Below are 26,917 nucleotides of genomic sequence, written 5' to 3'. Positions count from 1 at the left end.
AAACTATAGCAGAAGCCAGGAACCCTAGACAGACATTTACAGCAAACGTACTAACGTATATTTTATATGGTTGTAGTGTTATTTTCATACCTGTCAAGATTGCGATAGCACTTAGGACTTTGATGATAATAATTAAAGATAACTACGTACTTATTATAAATATAATAAAGAATAGAAGTTTGTAAATTCACTTTTACTACAAATTGCCGAAACAAAATTCTAATGGAAAAGCCTGCAGTAAAACATATTACAATATGGCACTTACTTAAAGTGCCGTAGTGTAACATACCTTCAAGCAATTACAATGTCGTAAAGTTTTTTCACTTTAACTAGATATTCACAATATGAATACTGTTTTTGAACTCATTTATCATGAAAACCATTATCATAGACTACGTTCTATTATCGGCTAATATTTCTAGTTACTACGTTCTCATTAAGAATGAATCTTTGGAGTAAATATAAAAACAAATTATATTTTTACAAAATTTATTCAATTTAACATAAATTAATAATACATACACTTTTATGTCCCGTTACTGGTAAGGCTATATACTACATGGTACATGTCATTACAAATTACAGCAAAACTTATACAATGTCTGGGAAATTTATGGAATGTTGCAGTCTTATTTAGGCCTAGAGGTACGTGGCTGAGCAATATCGTCAAGGAAAGTAGTTTATATGTATCCCAGTCACAAATAAACAATAGGAAATGTTGATAATACAGTTTTGTTTCACATGTTTGTTTTGTATCTAAATAATTATATTATATTACTTATTGCTGATGCAATATTTTGATAGAATATTTATAATATTATTGTATACCATGTAGAATTATTAATAGAAGCCGCAACTATATGAAATATGGCAAAATTTAAAGTTATTTTGAGATTCAACTCTGAGATCTGAAGCTTTTTTGTATGATTTCTTTTAACTTAAATGCCTTTTTAACAGTTTCTTAAATATATGAATATGATTCATACACATAAACGCCTGTTAATTTATATGCGGTATATTAATGTTATGTGTTTTTTTAATATTTAATAGTGTATAAAAAATTTAAATAAATAGAACAAAAATAAAATAAATAATAGATAACATTGCTAAGTGACAAAACTTTTGTCTTCATTCATTGGAATGTGTAAAAGCGAATTAAATCACACGACAATGTTAAGGTCAGATTAACTTTGGATCAACTCCAAACAGCTGTTTGTCGCAAACTCATTTACTGCGGGGCATCTCCTCATCAGAATTTATTGACATATGAATTGGCAACACGTAACCTACGATATTTATTTAGTTATATGACTAAAGTTCTTCAGTTATCGTCTGTTTGAAACCCAATTCAAACAATTATTAATTAATTCCTTCCTTATGTTTTTAAGCGTATTTGTGCCATAATTTAAATCACAATTGTGTCCGAGATCACACAAACGACTCGGGTCCCTCACCACCTTAATGGGGCACGGGCAGATATAATTTCGTCTCTGTTTTATGTTTTCGAGAGCATCTCGCATCGGGAGTGCGGTTCGGCAGTTTTGAGTTTTGGCAAGGCCGCCTTCGACGGTGTGGGCGAATTCTTTAAATATTCACCACTCGTCACGTTCACATCTTTTTGCCCGCATTTTTGCTCAATTTAAGATCGAACACCGGCCTCGTCGCCTTCTTTATTTTGCCATAGTGAGTTCGTACACGGAATAAACGAACACGCTAAGCTACCTGAAATTCTATACAAAAAAAAAAAGGTAAAAACGACGTGAGGATGCCGCACTATCTCCGGAATTGGACGAAACGTCACGAGCATACAGCATACGCAAAACTTAATACTAGAACAGTCGGTTGCAAATTAGCTCCGTCCGGCGGCAAGCGGCGGACGAGAAGCGGTAAAGCGGCTCCAGGGGTGCCTCAAACGGGAGTCCCGAAGTCGGGGTCTCCGTCGCCGTTCACGAGCAGGCCGTGAGCCTCCACGCGACGCGCCGAACCTATCCTGGAAATGGAGTTCAGTTCGTTTACTGTAGCGTCGTTGCGCGATCGGGCCTAGCGGACCGATGGAATATTAAGTTTACCTGAAATTTTTTATTTCTTTTCTCGGCTTCTGGTCGCCGTTGAGCTTTCCTTTGTCGTCCAGACCGGTCATCGCCGGAGCCCCGGCCGCCTGGCGATCGACGGCGAGAGACGTGGAAGCGGTCTTCGACACCACCGGACTGAGGGTCGAGGCGGCAGGTGCGGAGTCCGTGGCGGCGCTCGGCGCCATCGTCGCTTCTCGGGCGACGGGCGCCGTGTCGTCGCAGGTCTCACCTGCGAACAAAACGAACCTCAAGGGGACCGACTAGCCGGAGAGGGCGTTCGTATCTACGGTGCTACGGGCGAGGGCCACCGACCGGATCGAGGCCGGTTGTCCAGGGCGTCGTCGTCGGAGCGGTGCCTCTGCTTTAGGGCGGCGTAGGAGCCCCTCGAGCGCCAGTCGCGGGCGCGAGCCGCGTCCGCCTCGCCCCCCGGCTCGTCGGACGACACTCCCTCCACGGACACCGCACTGTACGCGCCTTTCGTCCTCCAGTCCTACAATTGTTGGACGGTTTTAACAATTCGACATTTATAGCCAGCGATTTTTATTTAATATCTACAATGACAATTAATATTTAAACGGCGTTACCAGGGCCTTCCTCTTCTTGAGCGAAGTCCTGGCGAGGTGCACCGGCGTGGAGCCGGGCGAGGCGGAAGGGGCCGGACTCTGTCGCGCCGCCACCTCCTCCAGCTTCACCATCTACGGAGCACGAGCACGATCAGCGGGGGAGAATTCGAAGCTAAGCGGGACTGCCGACCGGAGTTTTCTTGCCTCGAGCCTCGCTTCAATCTTAATGGAGTCGTCGTCCATGTCGAGGATGTCGAGATTGTTGTTGATGTTGTTGTAGTCCGGGTATGCAGCGTGTTCGGGACCGGCGGGGCCGGTGGGGGGGCCGAACACCACGAAGCGCGATTCGCTGCCGCTGCGCGATCTCTCCACCGAGTTACATCTGGAACGTTTAATCGGTAGGTTCGTTAATGAGCTGATAATATTAATCTTCAAAAATTTTATTTACAAAATTATAGATACTTAAATAAAAATAAATATCTACAATAAAATAAATTTTAAAAAAAGGAGAATTCTATCAACAATTCTATACGTAACCAGAATTAACATTTATTTTTCACTTTACCTTTTCAAATTAGCAATTGATTTGAGGTTAAGCAAAGATTGTAACTGAATATTTTGTATGCCTCCGAATAAAAAGATGAAAACCTGTGGTTAAATTCCGGAGTCCTCGGGGCCGTGGGAGTCACTCCGGAGCCGTCCCTCTCGTCGCAGTATTCTTCACCGTCTTCCGGATACAAGGGGAACCTGAACATGCCACAATTCCAATGTACAATTCCTTCCCCCATTTATTTCAAGAACTGCCAATATTGTGCAAATATTAAAGACCTGTAGTTGTCTTCGGAGAGCCTGTCCTCGTCGTCGGTGGCGATGTACTGCACGCAAAGTGCGCAGTCGCCCTTCACGCTCTGCAGCGCTTGAACGGCTTCCTTGTGGCACGCCTGCCGGAGTTGCACGAGCAAAACGTAAAGGGCTCTCTCTTTTCAGAGCAAATCTAACAGGATTTCTTAAATTGCCGGTGATTGTTAATAAATGTTTTGTAGCTCGACTGTTATCATTATCGACACATTGCAATAACAGCCTATGACATCACCTGTGTAAGATCGACGTCGTTGATGGCCAGTATGGCATCCCCGACGTACAACTGTCCCGTCAGAGCGGCGGGTCCGCCCATTTCCAACTCCGATATCAGGATTGGCACGCCATGCTCGCGACCGCCCTGGAACGTGCGACGATTCTTATGACGTTACCGCATATCAAAATGAGCCCCTTGACTGATCCCGACGAAGACGCACCGTGACCGAGATGCCGAGGCCGAGATGCGGCGAGCGTCGTACGCGCACGGTGCGCGGTCTGGCGCGGAGCGGGGCGGAGGGCCGCGGGGGGCGAGGGGAGGTGCCGCGGCACACGCGCACCAGCGTCTTGTGCCGCTGCAGCAAGATCTCCGCTTCCACCTGCGGGTTCCCATTTGGCTTTAGTGCAATATAGTGTACACTACACTGTAGCTACTTCATGCAATGTTAAAAACAGTAGCCCGAATTTCTCACCTGTGCCCAGAGAGAATCTCTCAGTTCTGCTCGCATATCGCTGCCCAGCAACTGCAGTTGTTGTATGCGACCGGCCAACTCCTTATCCAAATACTTCGTCGCTAATCTGAGAAACCATACGAAATCAAATCCCTCCCGATTGTGATATTAGCAAATGTATTTTTGTAGTATGTACACAAACGGGATGCGATTTAACTATTTATCTCTAACTTTCTTAGGGGTGTTAGTGAAAGGATTTCGATTTGCTGTCTAACCTAGCACCGAACAGTTCCGAATGTAGCGCTAGAACTGTTTCTCGTAGCGCGGCATTTTCCCTCGCCAGCTGAGCAGCCTCCGCCCGAGCTCGCGCCGCCTCAGGGACGTTGCCCGCCACGTCTCCACCCTCTTGGCAGCCACCTCGAATGGTTTATATACGAACACTTGAATTAAGGTCCTTCAAGAAAAGAGCGTACAAATTCTTTAAAGCCCGGCAACGCACTCGCGAGCTCTCTAACATCGAGTGTCCATGGGTGGCGGTATCACTTAACATCAGGTGAGCCTCCCGCCCGTTTGCAGCTCTATAAAAAAAAAGCTTTTCTTCTTTCCATGATCATAAGAGTCTTTCCAGTTTAGGTTATATATTGTAATCAAATAAAAATTTGAAAAAAAAAACAAAAGAACTCACCAGCTGACGCCGCGCGCGTCTGCACCAATTCTGCCCTCATGTCCACCAATTCGGCCTGAAAAAAAGAGAAACTTGACTCCATTGTAATAGTAACATTCTACTATAGGCGTGTCAACAGACAATAGAATGTAATCGTAAACCCAGATCGGTCGAGCTTATTGTCGTTGCCGGAGATAACATCTTCGGAAAATCGGTGACATGTTCATTGACGCGGCACCCACATTAACTAAACATGTACTATTCACAACCTTCGGCCAATATAATTCATATAATAATAAAAGGGGAATCGTCGACAACCCCGAACACTACTACTAACTAACTTTAATTGTATAAATGATTTTACAAATAATATTTATGACATTTTAACTCGAATCTCAACGAGCCGAAATTTATGAGCGTGATTTAGCTAGTTTATATAGAAAAACAGAAATGTATCAAACATGGTATTATCGAAAATGAAATATGGCTTCAATCCGTTATTTTTATTAGTCGATCATACATTGAACATTTTCTTAACTCGGAAGTTATTTAAATTCGGGGCATTCTGCTCATTACAAAGATGTGATTGAGAAACAAATTACCTAACTCGGTTTCACTCGTTCAAGCAAATAGGGATTCAATCAATCGATACGTTAAGTGATGTAATAGTAGTACTTAGATAGAACCGCTTCCAATACTTGTAATTACGATAAACACAATAATATGAAGATTACCTAACACGCTAAATTAAATGTTAATAATATTATGCAATTACTTGGCCATTTATTATTTAAGATCGATATGTGAAAATAAAATTTATAGAACTCATAAACACTTTTATAGGCACTTCATTAGCGCATCAAATGAGTGAATATAAATATGAGGCCAATAAACAATAAACACGACCTACGCCGACTTCAAGATCATTAACATAGACGTATTAACATATTATAAATACAACTAGTGGGCGTCACTTGTGAATATTATAGCAAAATTCACACGTTAGCAGCAGATCAACTCGCCATTCTAATTGATTGAAATATGCCCCGTAATGGTTATCCTCGTTACATTGTGCGCTGAGATTGCCTGCAGATAACGTTCCCGCAAGATTGATTCCCTGCGGCTCTTTATCGGCGAGTGCATCTCGGACAGACAATTCGAATAGCCAGCGCACGTGCCGCTCGTCTTCGCACTGAAGTCTCCCAACACAAAATAATAACAATAAATCGCCGTCTGTGTCGACACTTGCGACATGAAATTTGAACCTAATTTGAATAACATGTAAAGGTGTCCGATTTAAGTAACTATTCTGGACGCCGTCGCAGCATCTTAATGAGGCCACACATATCGGTTTCGGTGAAATCATAATTGATTTATGTAATGATAGTATTAGGACGCCGGATCTGGGATCTAGTGACAACCGATTGGTCGTAACTTATGCATACTTAATAAATGGGCACTCAAACGGCCATTCCATTCAACATTTCATCAGCGAAAGGTGGAACCTCCAATAGTTCATTACGCGTATGAAAGATCGTTGTTTAATCGGTCTCGCCGCGCCCTCTATTGTTCTCGGTACCGAGTATTGACTAGAATAATAGCGCTCGTTACATTTACATGTGGCGGTGAACGCGGCCGAGGCGCTTTACCCTTCGCCTTTTCACTCATTGTCACTCGGTATGCAAACACCTCGCCACACTAACTGTTCTCGAATAATTTAAGCAGACTAGAGGTTAATAACTTGCATCCTTACTCTGCTTTGAACAAAGTTTGGAATGTTTAATTTCTTACGGTGCATTGGTATTTGGTAGCATAATGTCGTAAAGACTTACAGAATTAGCCGTTATTCAACGTATCCTTTGACAGGGTGAGGAGAACTTCGATTTTAACATAGGTGCAGTCTATAGGTCGAATTAAAAATGAACAGCCGTAGCCAGCCGAACCGGGTTCAAACCCACGCACAAAAACGTCTCTCTTGAGCAATTGATATTCTTGTTGATCTTGCGCATCATATAAAATTGGATCTATAAGAAATGCATTTCAACAATTTGAAAGTATTCGAAAGGTGCTACATTGAGGACAGTCGATGGGCGTGTGAGAGACATTACCACCCGGGCGCATAACGGACTGACAGAGCAGGCGGTCGAAGTCACGGCGGGATGTCGATTTCGACTGTTCTCATGCTGCCACCACTACCACCACTTTCAATAAATGCATATTTAAAACGCTAGTAGGAAACAGGAAAGTCTAAAGAAGGTGTACTAACAAGTATAAGAATAATAAGACGAGTTTCGATTAAAGTCTATTGTTCTACAATGAAAACAATGAACGTAACATAAACGATCCAGTAACAAATGCCGGCGGACAGGATAATCACACGACTCTCTCGGGAATCTTCCAAGTAGCCGACTATGAAATTAATTTCGTTTATCTTCATTTGACATTTGTCCGATATGTAATAAAATATAACGGAACGGCCGACGATCCTCATTCTTAAATGTTACTCTAATCTTTTTCAAATTTAATCGGTAAATTTATCAGACTTCAAGGTTCTCCCGAGAAGACGCCTCGAGCGTACATAATCCACCAATAGCTTGAGAATTTAAAATAGAGGATGAGATTACCTCAAACCAGTACAGCACAATGACTTTAACAAATGGAGGAATTACTTCGTTTTAATGTATTAAATCACTACACAGTTTTGTTGAAGTTTCAATGAACTTTTATCTTCCTTTATGGAAGACATGTAAATAAATGCATTGCAAACGCCTCTATAATAGCATCCAATATGTTGTCGGCATTTTAGATTGACACGTTTGTGACTGACCGTTGATCACGAGTGTCTGAATTGGAAATAAAGCTAAAAATTAAGCCTTTAGCTATGTTTAGTTCTACGAAAATCTGTTGAATCATTCAGTTCCATTATAGTAGGTATAATAATTCTACTTCACATTGAATTTATAAAAATAGGCATTGGTCATATAGCAATCATCGACAACTATTTATTTAGTCTAGCGAAGACTTATTGTGGACGAAAAGATATTTATTATAAAGAAGCGAGATATAAGCGGTGAAATGCAAACGACATTATTGCACCTGGCAATGCGAGCGACGTCATCAGGTCTGCAGTGCACTTCTACGAATCGGGTCTATGCCCCGTCCAATGTAAAGGTAATGCATTCTTGTTAACATCCCGTATTAGATTACCAATTCAATGTACAACGGTTGGTCGGATTAAGTCGTTACATTCGCTACAGGGATTAGTCCGCATTTATTTCATTTGTGCGATTAAGATTGTACAAGTATTAAACTTACTCTATAGGCTAAAAGGTCATAATATATAGAAATTAGTCTAAAATCCATGCATGTACTATTGGGAATAGTAATTTCGTATGACTAATGAGCGAGTAATTATAGTACACATGCTAGTTTAAATTTTATGAACGCGCCAGACCTATTCGTGCAAGTGTTTAGTTTATTTACAGCTGAAGATTATGAAACAAACCCGAGCCGCGTAATTACTGCAATCTTTAAAGGGATTACTAGAGCTTAATCGTTTACGGAATTATAAATAAAAACAAGAATACTTAAGTGTCGACAGCATATAGTAATTCTGTTTACGCAGCTCATAATATCATTATTGGTCTCGATAAGCCAAACGCGCATTACATTTTATGAGATCCTTGAAAACAAGTTTGCATGCTTCAATATTTGCGGTCACAGTCGCAAGAGAAGGTACCTGTAAGCCCAAGAGATTCATAAAACTCACCGCTAGCACGTCTGAATCAAACATTTCAAAATCCAATCTTAAAACTTTGAGCCATTGATGACCGCGTAATCATCTTAGTACTCTTGTAGTAAGTTCTAGAGTGAGATTGCGTACTAAGCTATATAGGTATTTTTGATAAGCTTAGCTTAAAATATGGGCGCGGTTCCTCACGATCACCATAAAACACAGGTTTTCGTACACAGGTAAGTAAGGTAATGGCCATAAGCCCATTTGACGCCAATCATTCCTCATTCAGAATGTCACGTACGTAATTCGTAATCCTGCACAATTGTTACATTGTATTAAATAATGGCTAAGATTATCCGATCGGCACAGGTGTGGCTCCTTATAATTGGAATTTCCAGGTGCTGCACTAACATTCACAAAAATGCTAATAATATGCGTTTTAATGCCGACGTGGGCCGACTTGGCTCGCCTAACGACGCATCAAAATATTGCGCCCAATATGACTGAGTTTCTTATGTTAAGCAATAAATTCAGTATTTATTATAACAAGGTCAACTTTTGAGAAAGTAGTTATCGGCACAGAGAGTGCTAAAAGTTTCTTCAAAGCTAATTAACTAAACATGACGGTGCAACTGCAACTGGTGTTAGACAAAATGGTCTATGTTATGGCGCGATGAGGAGCCATTATTTTTAATGCCTCGCAATCTAATAAACGGAGCCGTTGGAGATCACACGTAATAGCTCTCAGTTTATGTGATCACTCAAAGTCAGATACAACTTTATGGTCTGTTAACGCAAAAATTACATAAGGAGTACTGTTATTACGGAATGTGAGAAGAAATCTATTTAGTTTACGCTTAATACAAGCAATAACATAAATCATAGACCGTTGCCACTAGCTTTCGTCTCAGCTTTGGATATCTGTGCTATTTTCTTCATAATTTTACATTTACAGACAGAGAAATATGAGATTAAGAAAACTATAAAATTTTGATGGAATATTCTTTGGTGCACAGCTGGGATACGACGCATGACTTAAGCGTTGGCAGTCGCCCGCCCAAACGGTGGGCTGCAGCTTTAACTGAGTCTATTTGACGGAATAAAAATAAATAAATGAAACGTTAGAACTATCTGTTACCTTCGAATAGATACAAAGACGCAATCGGTTAGGGTCAAAGCTGCTCGGAGCCAAGTTCTAGGTCTGACCACAAACCACAGACGAGTTAACAAAGAACTTAAATAGCGGAACTCGTGCGGTTAGTGATCAGAATCGATGCGGGTCATGGCATATGTCTCTCCGAGGCGACTGGGAACAACCGCGTTCTGCAGGCATTTTGTTCAGGCCAATTTTGTTGCCTATTTATTTTATCGATAGTACAGTGAAGGTAACCATCGTAAGACATTCCTTACAGCCAAAAAGATGACAGGTGTGTCAGGCAAGAAATGATCATGAAACAGCCATTTGTATATAGCTTTTTTTTAATTTTCACAACCATGTAACACATTATAGTAATGTCGTGGCACTAAACGTTTATATACCTATATCATCATTTCGCACAGCGTTATCGAAATGCATCGATCATAATGACACACTAACAGACAAGCTTTGAACTATAATTTATACTTTCCTGCTCTTTCTCAGAATATCATAAAAATTACTCACGACAAACAACTTGTTCAATTATACGTATAATTCATAATTCGTAATGTAATTTTACGTCTTACAGAAGCGATTGTTTTTTTTAATATATGTTGTTTATTTATATTTTAATATCACAATTAGCTAATAGTGTAATCGATTCATTTTACATTACACACAAGTTTGTAGTGGATGGGTAAAAGGCGGTTTGTACAGCGCAATATCAATTGAGAACCGAGGTTTATGAACGCCATAAAAACGTGATATAGTACCAGAAGACTACCATAAAGTGAAAAGTGGGTTAAATTTAATATAAACTAAAGTGGACTTTGCAAATTGCAGCATCGGAGCTTTTATCTCAACAGATTGATGCTCGATGGTTATTATTAGTGGAGGAATAGAGCACGTCGACGCTCAATTGTTGCTCTCCATTGCGACCTAACGTTTTATCAATAGCGTATCACAATTTGCCTAATATCAGTATTTAATATGAATCGGTATGTGCGATACATAATATAGTATTCTCAATATTATTACACACATTAAAACCAAAGAAGTTTGCAGATATTGTATTATATATAAAGCGCTAATTAAAATACCGCCGCTGTACAAGTTGATATGGCCCATGATAAGACAATTTAATGCCGCAAGTGACGTAATTTTGTGCAATAGAATAACTTGAATATAAGGCGAATTAGCAAAGGTAGGAGATATCTTGATACCGCTAGATACGATCTAAATCCGGCGTTCAATGATACAAATTGCCTTCTAACTTGGGCTTACCATTTGCTGTAATTTAATAAAATATTTGACACTTATTGTCGTAAATACGCATATCAATGCATCATCTCATTCTGGCATTTACTAGATGAAAACAATAATTCCAAATTGCAACAATGAAGTACCTTAGTAAAGGAGGACCTGCTACAACAAAAAGTCGGAAATTGGGAGGATGCACAAGAAAGGGTCCTGGAAGTTTCTGGTTTCCAGGACACGTTTTGGATAGTAGAGCCAGCGCAGTGAGTTAATGGTAAAGACTCAGTTTTACATAAAATGACTTTTATACGTATTACTATACGTATATAAAGTATGGTATGGTTTTACATCTCTTCTTTAAATTAAATAAGACTCGGTTTATGATAACCTCAAATACGATTCAATGGAATTCACATATCCTCTGTCGTCTTTGATCTAATCTCTTTGATCCCACACAAATAGAAACGTATTCCGATTGATATATTCATTTTCGCTGATATAATGTCATAATTCGCCAACCTAATCAAAAAGCTAAATAAACTGTTGGTCACAATGAAGTGTAGAAACGATGTGTAAACTAGAATCGTTTAACTAAATTGATTTACTGCTGATTGGTCATTCATACGGACTAGACAGTCATCGTCGAATGGCTCCCGACGGCCAATTAGCAGTACAACACATAAGATTATATTCATCAATATCCAGTTCCCAGTTGGGCTTAAATTGGCACATTGAATACTAATCGAGACTTCAATAAAAAGCGAATCTCGTCCTGCGGTCAAAAGGGTCCTTGCTAGCTGACATCATCCACATCGTGTGATGCAAAAAACAGTGACAATGAAACGATATTGGGAATCATTCAAGTCAACCAAAATCAAACGAAAAGTATATCTGAACTTACGATGCGGCTCCGTTAAGCTGCTAAGGTAAGTCATGAATATGCATTATACTTCACATTAATAAAAGGCTATGAATGCATAATGCAAACGATAAAACGAGATACATTTAACCAATTTCATTACTTTAATAAAAACGTTATCATATGAACAAAATATTTATTAATAGCTTTAAATAAAAGATTGTTATTTGGATATTAACGTGTAAGAATTAACCTGGTGATCAAAGCTACTAATTTTATTTTGCGAGCGTTAATTATTAGTTTAATAGGAACTCTTTCCTAGTAATTAAAAATTTACAAATTGCGTTCATCAAAAAGTAGTTATCTGCTTTCATCAAAGCAAACAATAACAAGCATGACGAAAATCTAGCGAGTTAAGATAAGGAAGGCTGCACTCATCTCAAGAATCAACATACAGACCAACATAGATAACAGAATACATCATTTTTATCTGGCAATAAATTAAAATGCTACACAATTAATTTTAAAAAATACATTAAAGAGACGATGCATAAATACCGTAACTAATGTAAATAGAAAATGTCTACTTCTCCGAAACCCAAGCCGGTCGTCACCAATTACGCAGAAGGCAGTAAATCATGCACAGGTGTGTGGGAAATTGGCTTCGCTTTTGATGATCGCAAAACGTTCAGCATCCATCGAAGGAGGGAAAGTTTTACGTAACGCACTTTAACTGTAAAGCCAATATTGATTGAGATGATCCATTGTCAATTGGATACTTGATATAAACGACGAGTGACGCAACCGTTATGAGCGATCAAAGACGTCTTTTCACCGTTTCCGTATTTCATTAATTAACATCGAATCAAAGGATTCATTTCATAGACCCGCTCTATTTATCTATGGCTTTCTCACGCACAATCCTCACTCCTGTCTATGGCATCGTACTTGACTTTCGGATGCAACAGTAGGACATTCTTTCAATATTCTATCCAACCCGATGTGTAATTAATATAAATGTTTGAACTTATTTCTTACTATAATTTAAAAATAATGCGACGGACTTAGTGAATCCCGCCTCTCGCTACTAATGTAAATAATAAACAAAATAACTTCACACTTTCCACGCTACAACTGCAAGTGAAAGCATAAAATGTAAAACCTCTGAAAAGTTATTGAGGAAGGCTTCAGCTGTAGCGGGGAGGTGCGCGTACGCACGGGGCGTGGCCGAGCCTGGCCGTCGCCGTCGCAGCCACAGGCACAACCGTCGCGGATGCTGGGCCGGCCGCACTCGTCGCGCGCAAACCGAAAACACGCAAAGTTCACGCGCAACATTACGATGTTACTGATGTGAAATAAATTGTGAGTGCTGTGATTGTGAACTCTCCCGTTTTAGGAAATCGCACGCGTCGCGACACCAACTCCAAATAGGTAATGTTAAAGCTTATTAACTAATCACCGCATCTTTTGATAATGGACAACCATTACGATCCATGCGAATATTGTAACCTCTTTAAATTCTTTACAAAATAATTATGTAGATTAGATTGATCCATTATATGTTCCAAAAATGAATTGAGAAGCACATGCTTTGAATCGAAACAAAATACAAAAATATGAAACATGAACAAACACAAATAATAATAAAATAATATATGTAAATGTGTATGCTAATTCGTAGTAGGAAAACGCTATTTTTAAATTACAACATTAAACATAATTTAACTATAAATGCGACAGATTTTTTGACGCTAATATTGTTTTTATTTATTTTCCTATTTCAATTTTCAATTTAGAAGTCATGATCGTCTTATAATGAAAAATATACCCGCTCAAGTGCACAATAGAATATTTTAACTGGACATTATTTTCATGGTTAGCTACTATCCAGACCACTTTGATACTATGATGAGAAACTTTCTGCTCTAAAAAATCGATATAACATAAAAAATAAATCCTAAATTGCGACATTGTGTAACTCTCGTAAGTTCGCCCTGTGAAGAATATTCATTTGAGCATTTCGCGGCAAACAAACAAGTCCAAGAGCATAAATCATAATATTGACCGGTTTGCAACTGCCGAAGCGCCCCCGTATTGATATCGTAATCATCAGTTTGCTGCACTCAAGGCAACGGAGACCTTTACATGAGGAAGTGCACTAGTAGTGGTTCGCGAGTTCGTATTTGGATCTTTGCGTAATAAACGGTTTTGAGCTTATTATATTACATTTTTTGTGATTTAAGACAGATTTTTTTGTTTCATGTTACTCGTTTTACAAATTTCGCCATTTTTCTTCAGGTAATCAGTAAATAATAAACTGCGAAATAAAGGAGTTGTAAAATCATCATTAATTCTTACAAAAGTAGCACCTAGACAATTGTGTAATTCGTTGAACACACGCGACATCTCTCGTATTGCCCACAAATAAATATTTTCTCATTAAAATTGCTACACGCCCTTTCTATATAAATTATAACCATTGTTCTCGGAAATATTTCGCAAAGTGCCCGCAGGCGGCCATAATCAATTACATTTCCAGTCAGCCCTGGAATAACTTGCACTTCCCATGAACGATCTTACTTCGGAACGGAAGACTTCCACTTAAACCCTATCAGATCATGGAGAATGGAATGGAAACGGATAAAAATAAAAATAATCAGAACCAAAAAAAATAAAATAAGATAAAATAAGAGTTTCCTCAAAGCAGATGACTAACTTGTTATTTCTCTAAAAGTAATAATCTCACTTGTAGGTATGTCGTTAAAGTCAAATATTTCAACTGCCTTAAAATCAGTACAATCACTCACGCCATCTACTAAGTGAATTTCGTCAATATGTCTATTGCTACTAATATACTCTAAGGCTATTTATTGAGGCATGCATATCAACGTTAGCAAACAGCTACAAGTGGAGCTCCCGGTGACAAGTGCGTTGTATTTGTCAGCAAACAGCTCCTCGGTCCCGACTCCCGACACGTCTGCTCCGCTCAAATATTATTTCCCTCCCACATGAACAAATAAAGAATATTTTTTATTAATCTTAATGTAACTCCTATCTCTACGATGTTTATAATTGGCCGTTTAATATGCTCTTTCCTAATACTATGAACAGCACTTTAATTAGGAGCGATTGACAAATACATCCATTTATGACGTACTCTTAGCTAGGCTTTTACGTGCTCTGTTAATGTTGTCAATACGTTTCTTGTTATCTTAACCTCTATCCTCCCAACTCATAAGAGTGTGGCTAGAGAAAGTATTTAGCATTAATGTCTCGTCACCTTTGCCTTAACTATTAACGAAACCCATTCATCCAATTATTTTATAATTAACATTAAATTATACAACTGCATGCTGTTTAACTTAGGTAACGTCAGAGGAGACTTTCGTATCGCAAAAGATATTGTAAATAGCTTTAACCGTAGTTAATTAAAAATTTACATACATCTCAAGCCAAACTATAATGATCTAACTGATGTTTAGTCTCGATCATGCTAATGTTGAAATTAAGATAATGTCGACGCGGAGCCGGTTTGCAAGCATTCCTTATTTATTACCACGTTTTGTGTAGTTTACACAAAGTGTGACCTAAGATTCTAAGAATGACAGAGCAGACGAATAAAATTAAAAGATCCTTATCGAAAAACCAGATTGCAACATAAAGCTCGTCCGAAGTCTTGTTTATTATCAGTTCCTAATTCCCGAAACAATTTATTCCTTTACTTGGAACGAGACGAGAGACAATTGCGTTGTTTCGGTGCGTAACTGTTGAGAAAAATTATGATCCCACTTTTTATACTATTAGTTTTATTTAGGAAAATAACTATTTTGTGAGACTACTAACGAAGTCTCTCAGCCATTGAACCTTGCCGTCTTGACCTCAGTGCCGTAACTTCCTCGTGTTTCTAGTCTTCGACAAATACCTGTTTAATTTGTCATTAATAACAACAAATTTACTAGTTTTGTTATCAGAATAAGGAGACCGTGACGGACGTTACAATTAAAATATATATTATTGTTTATTTAATTTAAGTACTACTATGCGGAACAAATGAGGATGCTACCAAACTCTAAAAACTTTAACCAATGTACTTATTACTGAAAATCACCAAGTGATAAGCAATTGTAATATTTCCTTAAACAATCCGTGGAATACCTCAATTGTGTGTATTGGTGTGTACTAAGAGCGAGTTTAGTACGGATTAAATATTCATGTTGCATAATTGCACGCAGAAGGCAGGACGCTGTCTGCAATTCAACTGTTTGTTGATAACCTGTGCTTTCTACGCGTTTCTTTGTCATTGTAAAAAAATCTGTGTCGCTACAACCTAGGGACTCGGATTTCTGAAACTGTTTCACATTTCACAACACACGCCGTCGACTTTTTGTATCAAAGACATGTCGGTTTCCTCACGATGTTTTCCTTCACCGTTTCATTAACTATTTATTTAATTAATTAACAGAGACACATAATGTACAGCACAATATTTAATGAATCAAACTAAAGGGCAATTTTGTCAAAAACGTGGCACTTGTCATGAATTAGGTGTTTATTTGGATAAGGATCCGACAGCTACCATTTCTTAGGATTTGTGTTAATTCTTGATTGAAGTCTCCTTATATAAAAAGTTGACATGACTCAACATTTGTCATCGCAGTGTTATCTGAAAAATGTCATCCAAATAGTCACATACAAGAAAAATGTTAAAAGCTTCTGGTCCTTCAATAATCTTTGTTTTATGTTGTGCACTAAAAAAGCTCAGCTTTAAGCAGGATTAACAGATTCTTTTAAATATCACACATTTTATGACGGCATTCCGACTCCAAATGTACTACCTATTACCCATAAATACTGTAATATTTTGGATGAGCTGGTCAAACGTTTATGGCACGAGCTATATTTCATTGCACATTTATTCAAAGATTTATATTTAAAAAACAGATCGACAGCTCGGTTATTAAGCGCCTTTGCCACCGCCGCCGCAGTCTCCAAGAGTCTATTTCAAAAAACATTACACTGTGTTCGTTCGATTTGAAAATGGTTATTTATGCCTTAATAGATTGTATGTATTTGCAGCAACAATCTAAATTGTCACGGCATTGTGACGAGCGAGCCCTATGCGTGTGTCCTTGTCTATTCAATTTCTATTTACTGTAACAAAGTTGTAAAGGAGGCCGATCAGTGAGCCAAGAAGATAACGTGATCTAGGAGAACTAGCTATCTTTATTTGCATTATATTTTATGGTGGCTGTTAAAATGTTATACAATGTTAAAAATACTTCATCGTATAACCGATTGAAATATGCGATTCGTGAGTTCTTAGTAACATACAATATTGATTCAGTTAGAATAAATGTGAATGAAAAATAGTAATGGTTTCACGGTGGTCCTGAAAATCATCAGGCCGGTGAGTCACTTGAATTGCACACAGCGAAAATTTATAATCGGCAGTCCGACCACATTCCGAGGGCAGGCGCAGGTTACATTTATATTCACATTCTAATCATATCGATATGAATACCAGCATTAGCACATTTTATTATTTTCACTTTACAAAATTTAGATCTGTTCACAAAACCCCTTCGACTACAGCTATTAACGAGGCAGGTACGGTTAGGTAAAAACTCGACAACAATAATTAGAACGAATAATAGAATATTCTCACCGCAACCCTAAAGAACGTGTTATGAGTGAAGTCGCTACATTTTAATTTAGATACGGAAGCTGCATGACTATGCAAGAAAAACCGATTAATTTCTTTGGCCAGTGTCGGGCAATCCTTCAAAGTGAGTTGCTTGTTTGTCAGCATGGCAGGCAGGCTGAGGAACGAGCATGATCTCACCGGAAAAGAAGCGCACAATAGAACAGAGGAAAGAGCCAAAGACTATACAAAACAAACACGAATGTCTTAATTAGGTTATTCAAATATGTATTGCCTTCTAAAGAAATAAGTTATTCAATCTTTTTGCTACCAAAATAATTCTGTTTTGCAATTTCTATATTTATGTCAACCTTTTTTGAATATTTTGCATCATGAAATGCACACAAACGTTAGTAAAGAGACCTGGATATATTTCCTAGACGGTTTGGCTCCGCTCCAGTCCTATTGCACTTTGACAAGCGGCCTATAACTTGTACTAGATTTTCCATCTACTCCTATTAGATATTAATAAACGTTTATAGCGTGCTCGCGCGGCTTTACAAGGCACAATTTTTGTAATAAGTGTTACTAGCAGATGGCATATTATGTCTTATCATATTGCAAAAAAAACTTCTCGTTTGCCGTATCCAGTGTCACAAGTTTTGCGAAGGACACGGTCAACGCTCTCCAAATATCGGCATTCCTTTCCCTTTTCATCGCAGATATTATACAGGTAAGTCACTAACAAAATCAAAATTACTTTGAATTTTATAAATATTATATTTACAAAGAAACGTTTACACACGACCGACTGGAGGTTCTTGCTCCACTAGGCCAAGGCCCGATGGAGAGTAGCGCCTCCATGATGATATCATCGTTTGGACATGAAGCGCATCCCTCTCATCAACTGTAATTGAATCTTTGAAATTATCATATACAATTGTCTAAGAGTCCTGCGCCACGTTATATTACCTTGACAGATTGTTATAAATAGCGCGTATAAATTGTGTTTATCTATATAATATATAAACGTAGATTAACATGCTAATATATAATACGATAAGTATCATGCGTTTTTTTATGAATAGGGCATAAGTTCGATAGGTGCGCAACGAATCAAGTTTCAATCAAAATACGTGACCACTCACTACTACGCCGGCCTTGTTGTATTAAAAAAAATATTCATTTCTTCAATGTAAGAACTCGTGTACTCATTCGACTAGCAACAAGTTCAGCATAACAAGCGATGGACATAAATAGATATTCATATAAAACGATTTAATCAGGGGCCGTGACTGACGTTTAATAGAAGACGGATTATGAAACCACACGAGACCAGCTTCATCTGACGAAAGGTTGACCCCGAACTTGTGTGGGCGACCGGCGACAATTTGAGGAGCTCGGGCCAGAACATTATAAAATCATTGTTATAATAACAGCCACTTGCTGCCGAATTTATTGCATTTCAACGCGATTGTAAAAGAAGATGCAACAGTCGCAAATCAATACTGACGGGCTTCGGGTCTTCGAACTGTCGGGGAATGTAAATAAATAGACATACATAATAATGACAAAAGAGCACACCTGCTTAAAGTACAAACAATGCAAATCTAGATGCGTCGGGAATAATACGTGCCGTGTTAGTCACCAGTACAGCGATTTCTTCCGGAACAGAAGATTACTCACCATTTATTTGACATGAAATTTAAACAATGCAATTTACAATCTAAAATCTCACTTGTGTAAAGAGTCAAAATATCAAGAAGGATGTTAAAGAGACATACAATTGTTTGCTTGGAAACGGTGAAAACTTTATGCATACACTTTATGTATTCGTGATCTTGTTAATTTAATTTGTATATTAAAAGTTATCATTGAACAAACGATTACGATTAAACCCGCCCCCTCCCCCCATATAAACAGGAATCGTTTAAGATACAATGCAGATCTGGAACGAATGGTTGCAGTATGAATGGCCAATCTTAACCAACGGCTAAATAAACAAAAATCAATTACCGAGCAACTCTTTAAGCTGAAATTAATCCACTACCATTTTCATGTTGTATCCGTGCTGCGTAAATTCATGGCTCGATTTAGAATTTTACGATTTTTCTTATGGTTTCCGTCTACGCAAAAAAAAATTTCAATAAACTAAACATATTTCAGGCGGGGCGATGTTAAATGTGGCTGTGGCGGCGCTCGCCTGCCTCTGCCTGGCGCGCTGTTCGCCGGCCGAGCCACACACCCTAGCTTTACACATTCCTAAGGTGATTTCAGTGCGTTACCGATTCGCGGTAATACGTTGGCCATATGAAACTGAAGATATATTGTAAATTTTCAGGATCTAACGAACATATTAGCAAATATTGATGAGCGATTAAGAATGTTGGACACTATCAGTGCGTTGCAGGTTAAGCAGGCGAGACGACTTGACGTCATACAAGACAAACTGGGTGAGAACAAATATGCACTCTCACATAAATTGCACGTGACATCACAAGCCTTCATTTTGAGCTATTGACGTGTGTTAAGTTGAAGCGCTAAAGTATTTCAAAATGCAATGACTCACTGTGATCTTATTGTGCCATATCTTATTTTAGTGCCTATACGTGGGTCTGGTAACTTTCGCAATTGAACAAACAGGGCCATAAGTTAACCAGGCGCACCCTCTTGCACGTACGCTTCATTAACTATATTCCAATAATTCCAGATCGCGTGGAAACAACTCTATCATTAAGGCTTGAGAGAGCGCAGTTGGCGGCGGAAAGATTAGAGCATAGACTCCACATGTTACAAACAAGTGTACAGGTAGGATTCTTAGAAATCAATTACCATTGAAGTAGGGACACGCCAACATAATAGTTTTAGTAATAACTATTCATTCCAGGCTACCATCAAAGAGAGCACCGACAAAATAGAGCGAAGTCAAACCAAATTTATAGAAATTGCTCAAAATCTCACCAGTCAAATTGACTCCCATTCGCATTTCCTAGAAAAGGTAAGAGTTTAAACGATTGAACGCTATTCTAACGTTAATAAGAAATGAACCCGCAATCCTTTATATTATATTTAAAGGTGAGCGGTGCATACGCCGACACCTGGCGCCGCAGCATACTCCTGGAATCTCTAATGAGAGATGGTATGGCCCTCGTGAATGTGACCAGAAGAGAACTTGCCGATGGTGTACGAGCCCTAGCCAGAAGACAAAGAGATGCACGTCTCAACTCTGCGGACTTAGAGGCAGCTTTTTCTAGGCGATTGAATGACAACACTTACAAAATTGACTTAAAGGTAAGCAAAATATTTTGTCCAAGTTTTCTCTTTATAGTTTTCGTACGGAATTTATTTAACTTTAATAATGATCAAAAATACTTAGCCTACAATACGAAAATATTACTGCGGTTATATTATAGATTTATAAAAGTCGCTGAGAAGAAATGTTGAATAGCCATCTGTATTTATTTCAATCGGTGATTTGACAACAGCAAGCAACAAACAAAAATACAGCTTAATGTGTGAAGGTCCTTATTCAAAGAAAAGATTTTTTGATTCATGATTCCTGCATTTCTATGATGTTTAACATGTAAATAAGGCATTTTGAACTAAGCTGCACGATTACTGCTTGCATTTTTTAATGTCCGTCGTGACTCGTGGCTACTTTTAGTATGGTATGTCTTTAGCTCAATAAGAGATCACGCCGAATCTATTTCGATTCTGCCTAGTCCATCGCCGATTGAAGGACTGGATTCATTCGTAGCTGCTTTTGGACGGATAAAATCGCAATCCTATTTCACTTTTTAGATGCAGGAAGTGCTAAACGAGCAGAGACGATTTGTGGACTCCTGTCAACGGGTGCAACTGGACGATCCAACTCATGTGGCAGATGTTTTAGACAAACTTATAGATTCTTTAATAAATAAGTATGTCTTTATAAATATATTTTCTCACATGTTTATGTGTATGTTGAATTTGTGTTACTTATTTGAACTGCGATTGTTTCAGAACTGCATCAACGTTCCACGAATTGCAAAATATACAGAATAGCGTCCGTAACCACGACAATAAAGTGATGAAGCTTCTTAGCAATCGCCCTTCACAGGTATTTTTAGGCTCTCGACGTTTTTAGCGAAATTGTAATGCATATATGCATATTCATGATCGTAACGCTGATTTCAGATGGATCCGACTTGCAAGAGACTAGAATCCGTATTCCGAAATTCTTCACACGCAGCGTTCAATGAAAAGGAGCTCCAACAACTCACAGAAAAATTCATTGGCTTGACGAATCGTGCCGACGCTGCACTTCAGCGCCTAGAAAAACTGCTGATTGATGACCCCGGTGGGTCTTCATCGGCTAGTGACGTCACGGCAGCTGCCGACAGATTGCTACAGAAACTTAAGGGGATTAAGTAGGTTTGATTTTTGATTTCTTTACCAATAAAATATGCATGAGTCATGCATACTATATAAATATGTATGTCTAAAACTAACTTGATAGTTGAGTTTGGCATTAAATGAAGTTTTACATGATTGTTCTACATTGTAGGAGTGAAACAGATTCGGAAGAAAACGAGGAGTTTGGTGAAGATGAACAGGACATGGCTTATTTCGAAGCGGGCAGTGAAAACTTCATGGAAGAAGATCAGGAAATGCTGAGCAGTGAAGATGGAAAGTCTAAACCGAAGACTACTACAGAAAGCGTTTCCTACCAATTACCACATCGAAGGCATCTTCATAAACATCCGTATGACCGCGGCCCTACTTGGAGAAATTCTGATGATTAATTCTAAGCATGTGATATAAAGTACTCTTTAATAAACATACAAATATTTTATTTCAATTTTCTTCTAATTTGACATAAATAAAATAAGAAAATCATAATGATAAGACAGTTATTATATTGCCATCTATGTACTGCGAATATAACATCATACAATTTCCATATTGAACCCAATTTCAAGAAGAGCTATTACATTTGCTAAAAAGTCTTTAAGATAGAGGAAATCTAAATGAAAGAATCTGAAAAATAATGTCTTATTAAACTAGTTCCAAATGGGGGTGGTGCATCTACGGTTATAGCTTCCAGAGAATGTCCTCTTTACTCATTATATAAATAAACTAGATGCTTAATCCGGGGTTTTGTTATAGGTATTACACAACTTATCATGTTTCTTATACTGATATTGTAAATATCAAATTATTATATTTATGTCTATAAAATGCATCAAACGGTTTTATGGTCACTGTCAGTTCTTCAGATATATAAGCCATTTTATCATTAATAGAGGTATTGAATTGATAGCGAGGTAGTTTTCTAAAGTTGTTAAAAATTAAAACTTATTACGGAAACAATTTGAATTCACTCATTTTCACGAACAAGTCGTAAGGGATCGCGGTCACCGTGATATCCTCTTTTCGGGCGAATAAAATTTCGATATTGAAGAGAAGTATAATAAACAGAATGATAGTGTATGCTAGGAGATTGAACAAGCTGGAAATAAAGTTCCGAGGATGCATCATGGACAACCATCATCAGTAATAGTTTGGTTGGGTATGTCGTATTACAGGCCAACGGAGGTCAATTTCAGCGAAATGCGGTCAAAACTCAAAACCAGTGCAAAAGTGCACCAAGAGACGATTTTAAATTGGCTTGTCAAAGACCTACCCAGTAGTACCTACTACACACTATTTGGGGGACATCACTTCGTGTTCTAGTCGGACTCTGTGCCTGCACACAAAGCCAAAACTACTCAAGCCTTCATACATACATACAGACCACATACTACACCAAACATCAACTTAATTAAACATTAGGATTGGCCTTCCTCCATTCCAGAAATCTTAATCCTTTGGACTATAAAATTTGTTAGGTCTTAAAGAGGAAGATGTGTGATAAACCCCATACAAATTTGGAGTCTAAAGTCATCTTTCATTGATTACAATTGACAGAAATTGACATATTGTGCATGCTGTGATAGACGACTGGCTGCAGCACTTAAGGGCCTGTATTAAAATAAGGGAGATCATTTCTATTCCTTAATAAATGTACTATAAATTGATATATCAATCATTACAAACCGATCAGTACTTTAGTTTTTATCATTATATCCATTTATGACAGAACTTTGGGAGTGAGTATGTACAATAGAGTAGTACATTGGTGGTTTAGTTTATACTTTCCTTTGCACAGGGATGTTATCTTTACTGATTGTAAGAACTGAAATCTTCTTGTAATCAATGAAAATATTTTTAATGAATGTTAGTTTTATTAAATGCCTCTACATGGCATCATAGATGGCAAGTAGGCTAGCAGTTGCTAGACTTTTGGTAACCACAATTAATCAAACACCATTGTTGTTGTGTATCTTTTTCTTTTCGAGAGACAATATATTAGAATTACAACCTACTAAAATCTAAGTAACAGTTTAAAAAATTTGAATGAATTTTTATCATTAGCTTACCTCAAGTTTTGCACTGTGCTGAAAAATGGTCAAGGCTTTATGAGTGAGCTGAGCAAAACAGGAACTCAATGTTGCTATTTTTTGGCGAGCGGAAAACACTACCTCCGGTTCCTCGGTCTCCAGATCCGCTAAAAAGCACACGTTCTACTGATTATATAGAATTCCTATTGATTAGTGTCAATGACCTAAGAGTAATAACTATTTCTTTACGTAACAATAAACAACGTAGAATACCTATATTCGCAAACTATATGAAATCATGTTTGTACCAAGGAAGCCCAGTCACCGAGAGGAATAATTTTCAGTGATTCAATCACTGAAAATTATGAGGTTGTAGGTATTTATATATAAATGTAGTTAACTAACCTAAAGAGGTATCTAATCCAACACATGCTTTATCAAATTCCTTTTCCAATAAATCTAACCACCGAAAACCAACCCCTGTTGTCGCCATTTTCACTATAAACTGGTTCAATTATTCTCAAAATTTATGTTGTTGACTGCATAACAATAATAATTAGAATCTCGAATTCTTACTCTGATTTGACAGCACTACAGCAGTCGCTTGATAATTGACAGTTGAAATTTTGAAACAACTCAGTGATTTTTTGACAACTACAGCTAGCAGTGATATATGTATATTATTATATTGTAGGTATAGGGTACAATAAATGAGAGTTCGTGTCAACAATTTTTCATACAAACTTAGTTTTTGACTTTGGACACTACTGTTATGTTATAAGGCATCATGACTTACCTCCAAAGTCTATTCACAGTTATTTTACCTCTGCTTAATTTATGATTTATAAGTTGGCAATGGGGAATCGACAAGTAGTTATGTAAAACAGGGTAGCCTCTGCCCCCTGTTAAAGAAAATGAGAATTTTAGAAAAGAACGTTAAAGAAATTTATAATTGTACTGTTCCAAATAAGATTCTTGATTGTGTTATTCCTCAAAAAAGAGGCACCTACTTTGAGGTAACTTATGTCGAATAGGTTTTAGGTTCAATATATGGAAATATAGGTACTTCGAACACAACATTCAAGCTATATTTTGGCAAAGAATCTGATATCAAATTTGATCACAGTTATTAAAAATGAATTACTTATATAAATTTTATTCATAATTGCTGTTTTATTTCTAGATTTTTAAAATTTTGGTACAAAACATATTATTTATACGTTACTTTCAAATATTAGATTACTTATGCCATTTGTATTGTTTTTATGGTACTAGAATTGTAGACTAACTACTATTACGTCGTGAACAATACACATGTGAACTTTGAAAATGAAAACCTTTTTTTTAAGTAACTAATATAATTTTATACAGACTACATATTTTTTTTATATATAGAAATAAAAAATAAATTCCTTCCTAATGCGATTTCGACGAATTATGGCTTTAACAGCATAATAGCCTTTGTAGTTCTAAACTTGTAACAGCACACGTTTGCCTCGATTTTTTCTGGTCTTCGATAGACGAAGTGTTGTTGTATCTGTTGATAGTAAAATATACAAACATATTATGTCTGATATTTAAAAAAATACCAAGCTTTTGAAGTGTCTGGAATATGACCAATGGCTCCATACCCACTTTGGATCACTGCAAGCCACCTATTCCATATTGTTATTTGATAATTAATACGAAAAAATATGGAGGATCCTCCTGTACATATCGACGGTGGGAATTATTTATTTGCCGTACATTTAAGAATTTGGGGGTTTTACTTGATCAAATTTGCAGCAGCATGTTATACGTCAGTTAGCCGCAAATTTTACGGTGCCATCAGTATTCTTCGAAGTCTTAGTATTTTTTCCCTTCAGCACTAATATCTGACTGGCACGATCTCCGTTTTTGAGATTACTGGTCTGCGCCGATTCTTGCTCTTCCGATCTAAACGAAGAAAAGCTTAAGAAACTGAATCACCTCCAAAATTTCTGTAGTCGTTTTGCATTCGGCCTAAAAATAACTACCAGATCTCTGCGTTCCATAAGCGGATAGACTGGTTACAACAACATTGCTGTTCAATCCTAAAACTCTTTCCTATCTCAAAAACGATTTCATATATTAAGGCGCACAATAGCCAAGATTACGCTCTTTTCAGCATGAAATCTGATTACGTAACTCTTCCTTTCTTCTGCGAAAACTGAAAGGTCTCTGCAGTGACGCTATGTTATTCACTTCCCGTCTCTATTCGCTTAGCTCTTTCTCTATCTTCCTTTAAATCTCTACTCTACAAATATTAACTGTCAACATCGTATCCCCGACCTTCTTACTAACTGACCAAAAATTAGCGTGATTCATGTGCACTTTTTCTTTTTCATATTGTGTCATGTTCTTACTTTAGTTTAGTCAAAATAACTTTATATACTATTTACTTTGCACTTCTTGCTTGGCTTATTTATTTTTTCTTTTTCATAGTGGTTGCCTGGAAGATAGCTCGAAAGCGATAAGGCCGCTAGTTGTCCTTCTTTTCATTTAATTATGTCGATTATAATATGTTTCTGCAACGAAGTATAATGAGTATATAATACTGACACTACAGACAGACATATTTTGTCTGTAAAAGGGTAGAACAATAAGGGCCGTTGTAGATAACCAGCATTAGAATAAAACGAAACACTGCCATGCCAATGTCATTGTTTCATTTTGTAAAACAGACACAGCAGACCTTACAATTATTTTTTGCAATTAATGTATGTATGTAGTAAACCAATAATAGCTAGCTTAATCTTTTTAACACTTCCATACATTTGAAGATTCTGTAAATTAACAAAAAAATAAAAAACTGTATATTGGTATATTCTATTATTATTAAAAAGAATGAAACAAAAATTATAAACCGTTTAAGAGTAATATAAGCGTAATTAAATGTATCCTTACTAAATACTAACTTTACAAATATAACTACAATATACCAATGTTACTTAATGCAATCTTATTCACTCACGGGTAGAAAGACAGATTCATACATAGCATTAAGTCTCGAACCTTACC

At 37.6% G+C, this 26,917-nt stretch overlaps 2 protein-coding genes across 5 annotated transcripts; one reads left to right on the top strand and one right to left on the bottom strand.

The window, feature by feature from the left end:
- Nucleotides 1-310: 310 nt before the first annotated feature.
- LOC110995883 (Golgi-associated PDZ and coiled-coil motif-containing protein) lies at nucleotides 311-24,995 on the bottom strand. Of its 3 annotated transcripts, none has more exons than XM_045630427.1 (15): nucleotides 24,675-24,995; nucleotides 24,284-24,376; nucleotides 23,918-24,045; nucleotides 4,847-4,901; nucleotides 4,437-4,578; nucleotides 4,183-4,288; nucleotides 3,931-4,089; nucleotides 3,729-3,854; nucleotides 3,464-3,576; nucleotides 3,284-3,382; nucleotides 2,840-3,017; nucleotides 2,657-2,767; nucleotides 2,385-2,562; nucleotides 2,070-2,301; nucleotides 311-1,990 (listed from the first exon to the last, which is right to left on the bottom strand). In XM_045630427.1, exons 2-15 carry the CDS (start codon nucleotides 24,369-24,371, stop codon nucleotides 1,909-1,911), a joined length of 1,797 nt encoding a protein of 598 aa, XP_045486383.1. In that variant the 5' UTR covers nucleotides 24,372-24,376; nucleotides 24,675-24,995; the 3' UTR covers nucleotides 311-1,908. The 3 variants fall into 3 exon arrangements, with proteins under 3 accessions (XP_045486383.1, XP_022118965.2, XP_045486382.1); XM_022263273.2 differs by lacking the exon at nucleotides 24,675-24,995 and adding an exon at nucleotides 24,455-24,479; XM_045630426.1 differs by lacking the exon at nucleotides 24,675-24,995 and having other exon boundaries at nucleotides 24,284-24,448.
- Nucleotides 13,057-22,296, top strand: LOC110995884. 2 transcript variants are annotated; one of them, XM_022263276.2, is made up of 10 exons: nucleotides 13,057-13,246; nucleotides 19,623-19,723; nucleotides 19,798-19,909; nucleotides 20,167-20,264; nucleotides 20,344-20,454; nucleotides 20,532-20,747; nucleotides 21,258-21,376; nucleotides 21,459-21,555; nucleotides 21,633-21,869; nucleotides 22,003-22,114. In XM_022263276.2, the coding sequence occupies exons 2-9, from the start codon at nucleotides 19,631-19,633 to the stop codon at nucleotides 21,867-21,869; spliced, it is 1,083 nt and encodes a 360-aa protein (XP_022118968.1). In that variant the 5' UTR covers nucleotides 13,057-13,246; nucleotides 19,623-19,630; the 3' UTR covers nucleotides 22,003-22,114. The 2 variants fall into 2 exon arrangements, with proteins under 2 accessions (XP_022118968.1, XP_022118967.1); XM_022263275.2 differs by having other exon boundaries at nucleotides 13,058-13,246; nucleotides 21,633-21,865; nucleotides 22,003-22,296.
- Nucleotides 24,996-26,917: the final 1,922 nt, after the last annotated feature.

This window comes from Pieris rapae, chromosome 12 (genome assembly GCF_905147795.1).
Source record: "Pieris rapae chromosome 12, ilPieRapa1.1, whole genome shotgun sequence".
NCBI classification, from domain to species: domain Eukaryota; kingdom Metazoa; phylum Arthropoda; class Insecta; order Lepidoptera; family Pieridae; genus Pieris; species Pieris rapae.
Note: the sequence above shows the minus strand (reverse complement) of the source record. Positions and strands in the feature narration are given on the sequence as shown.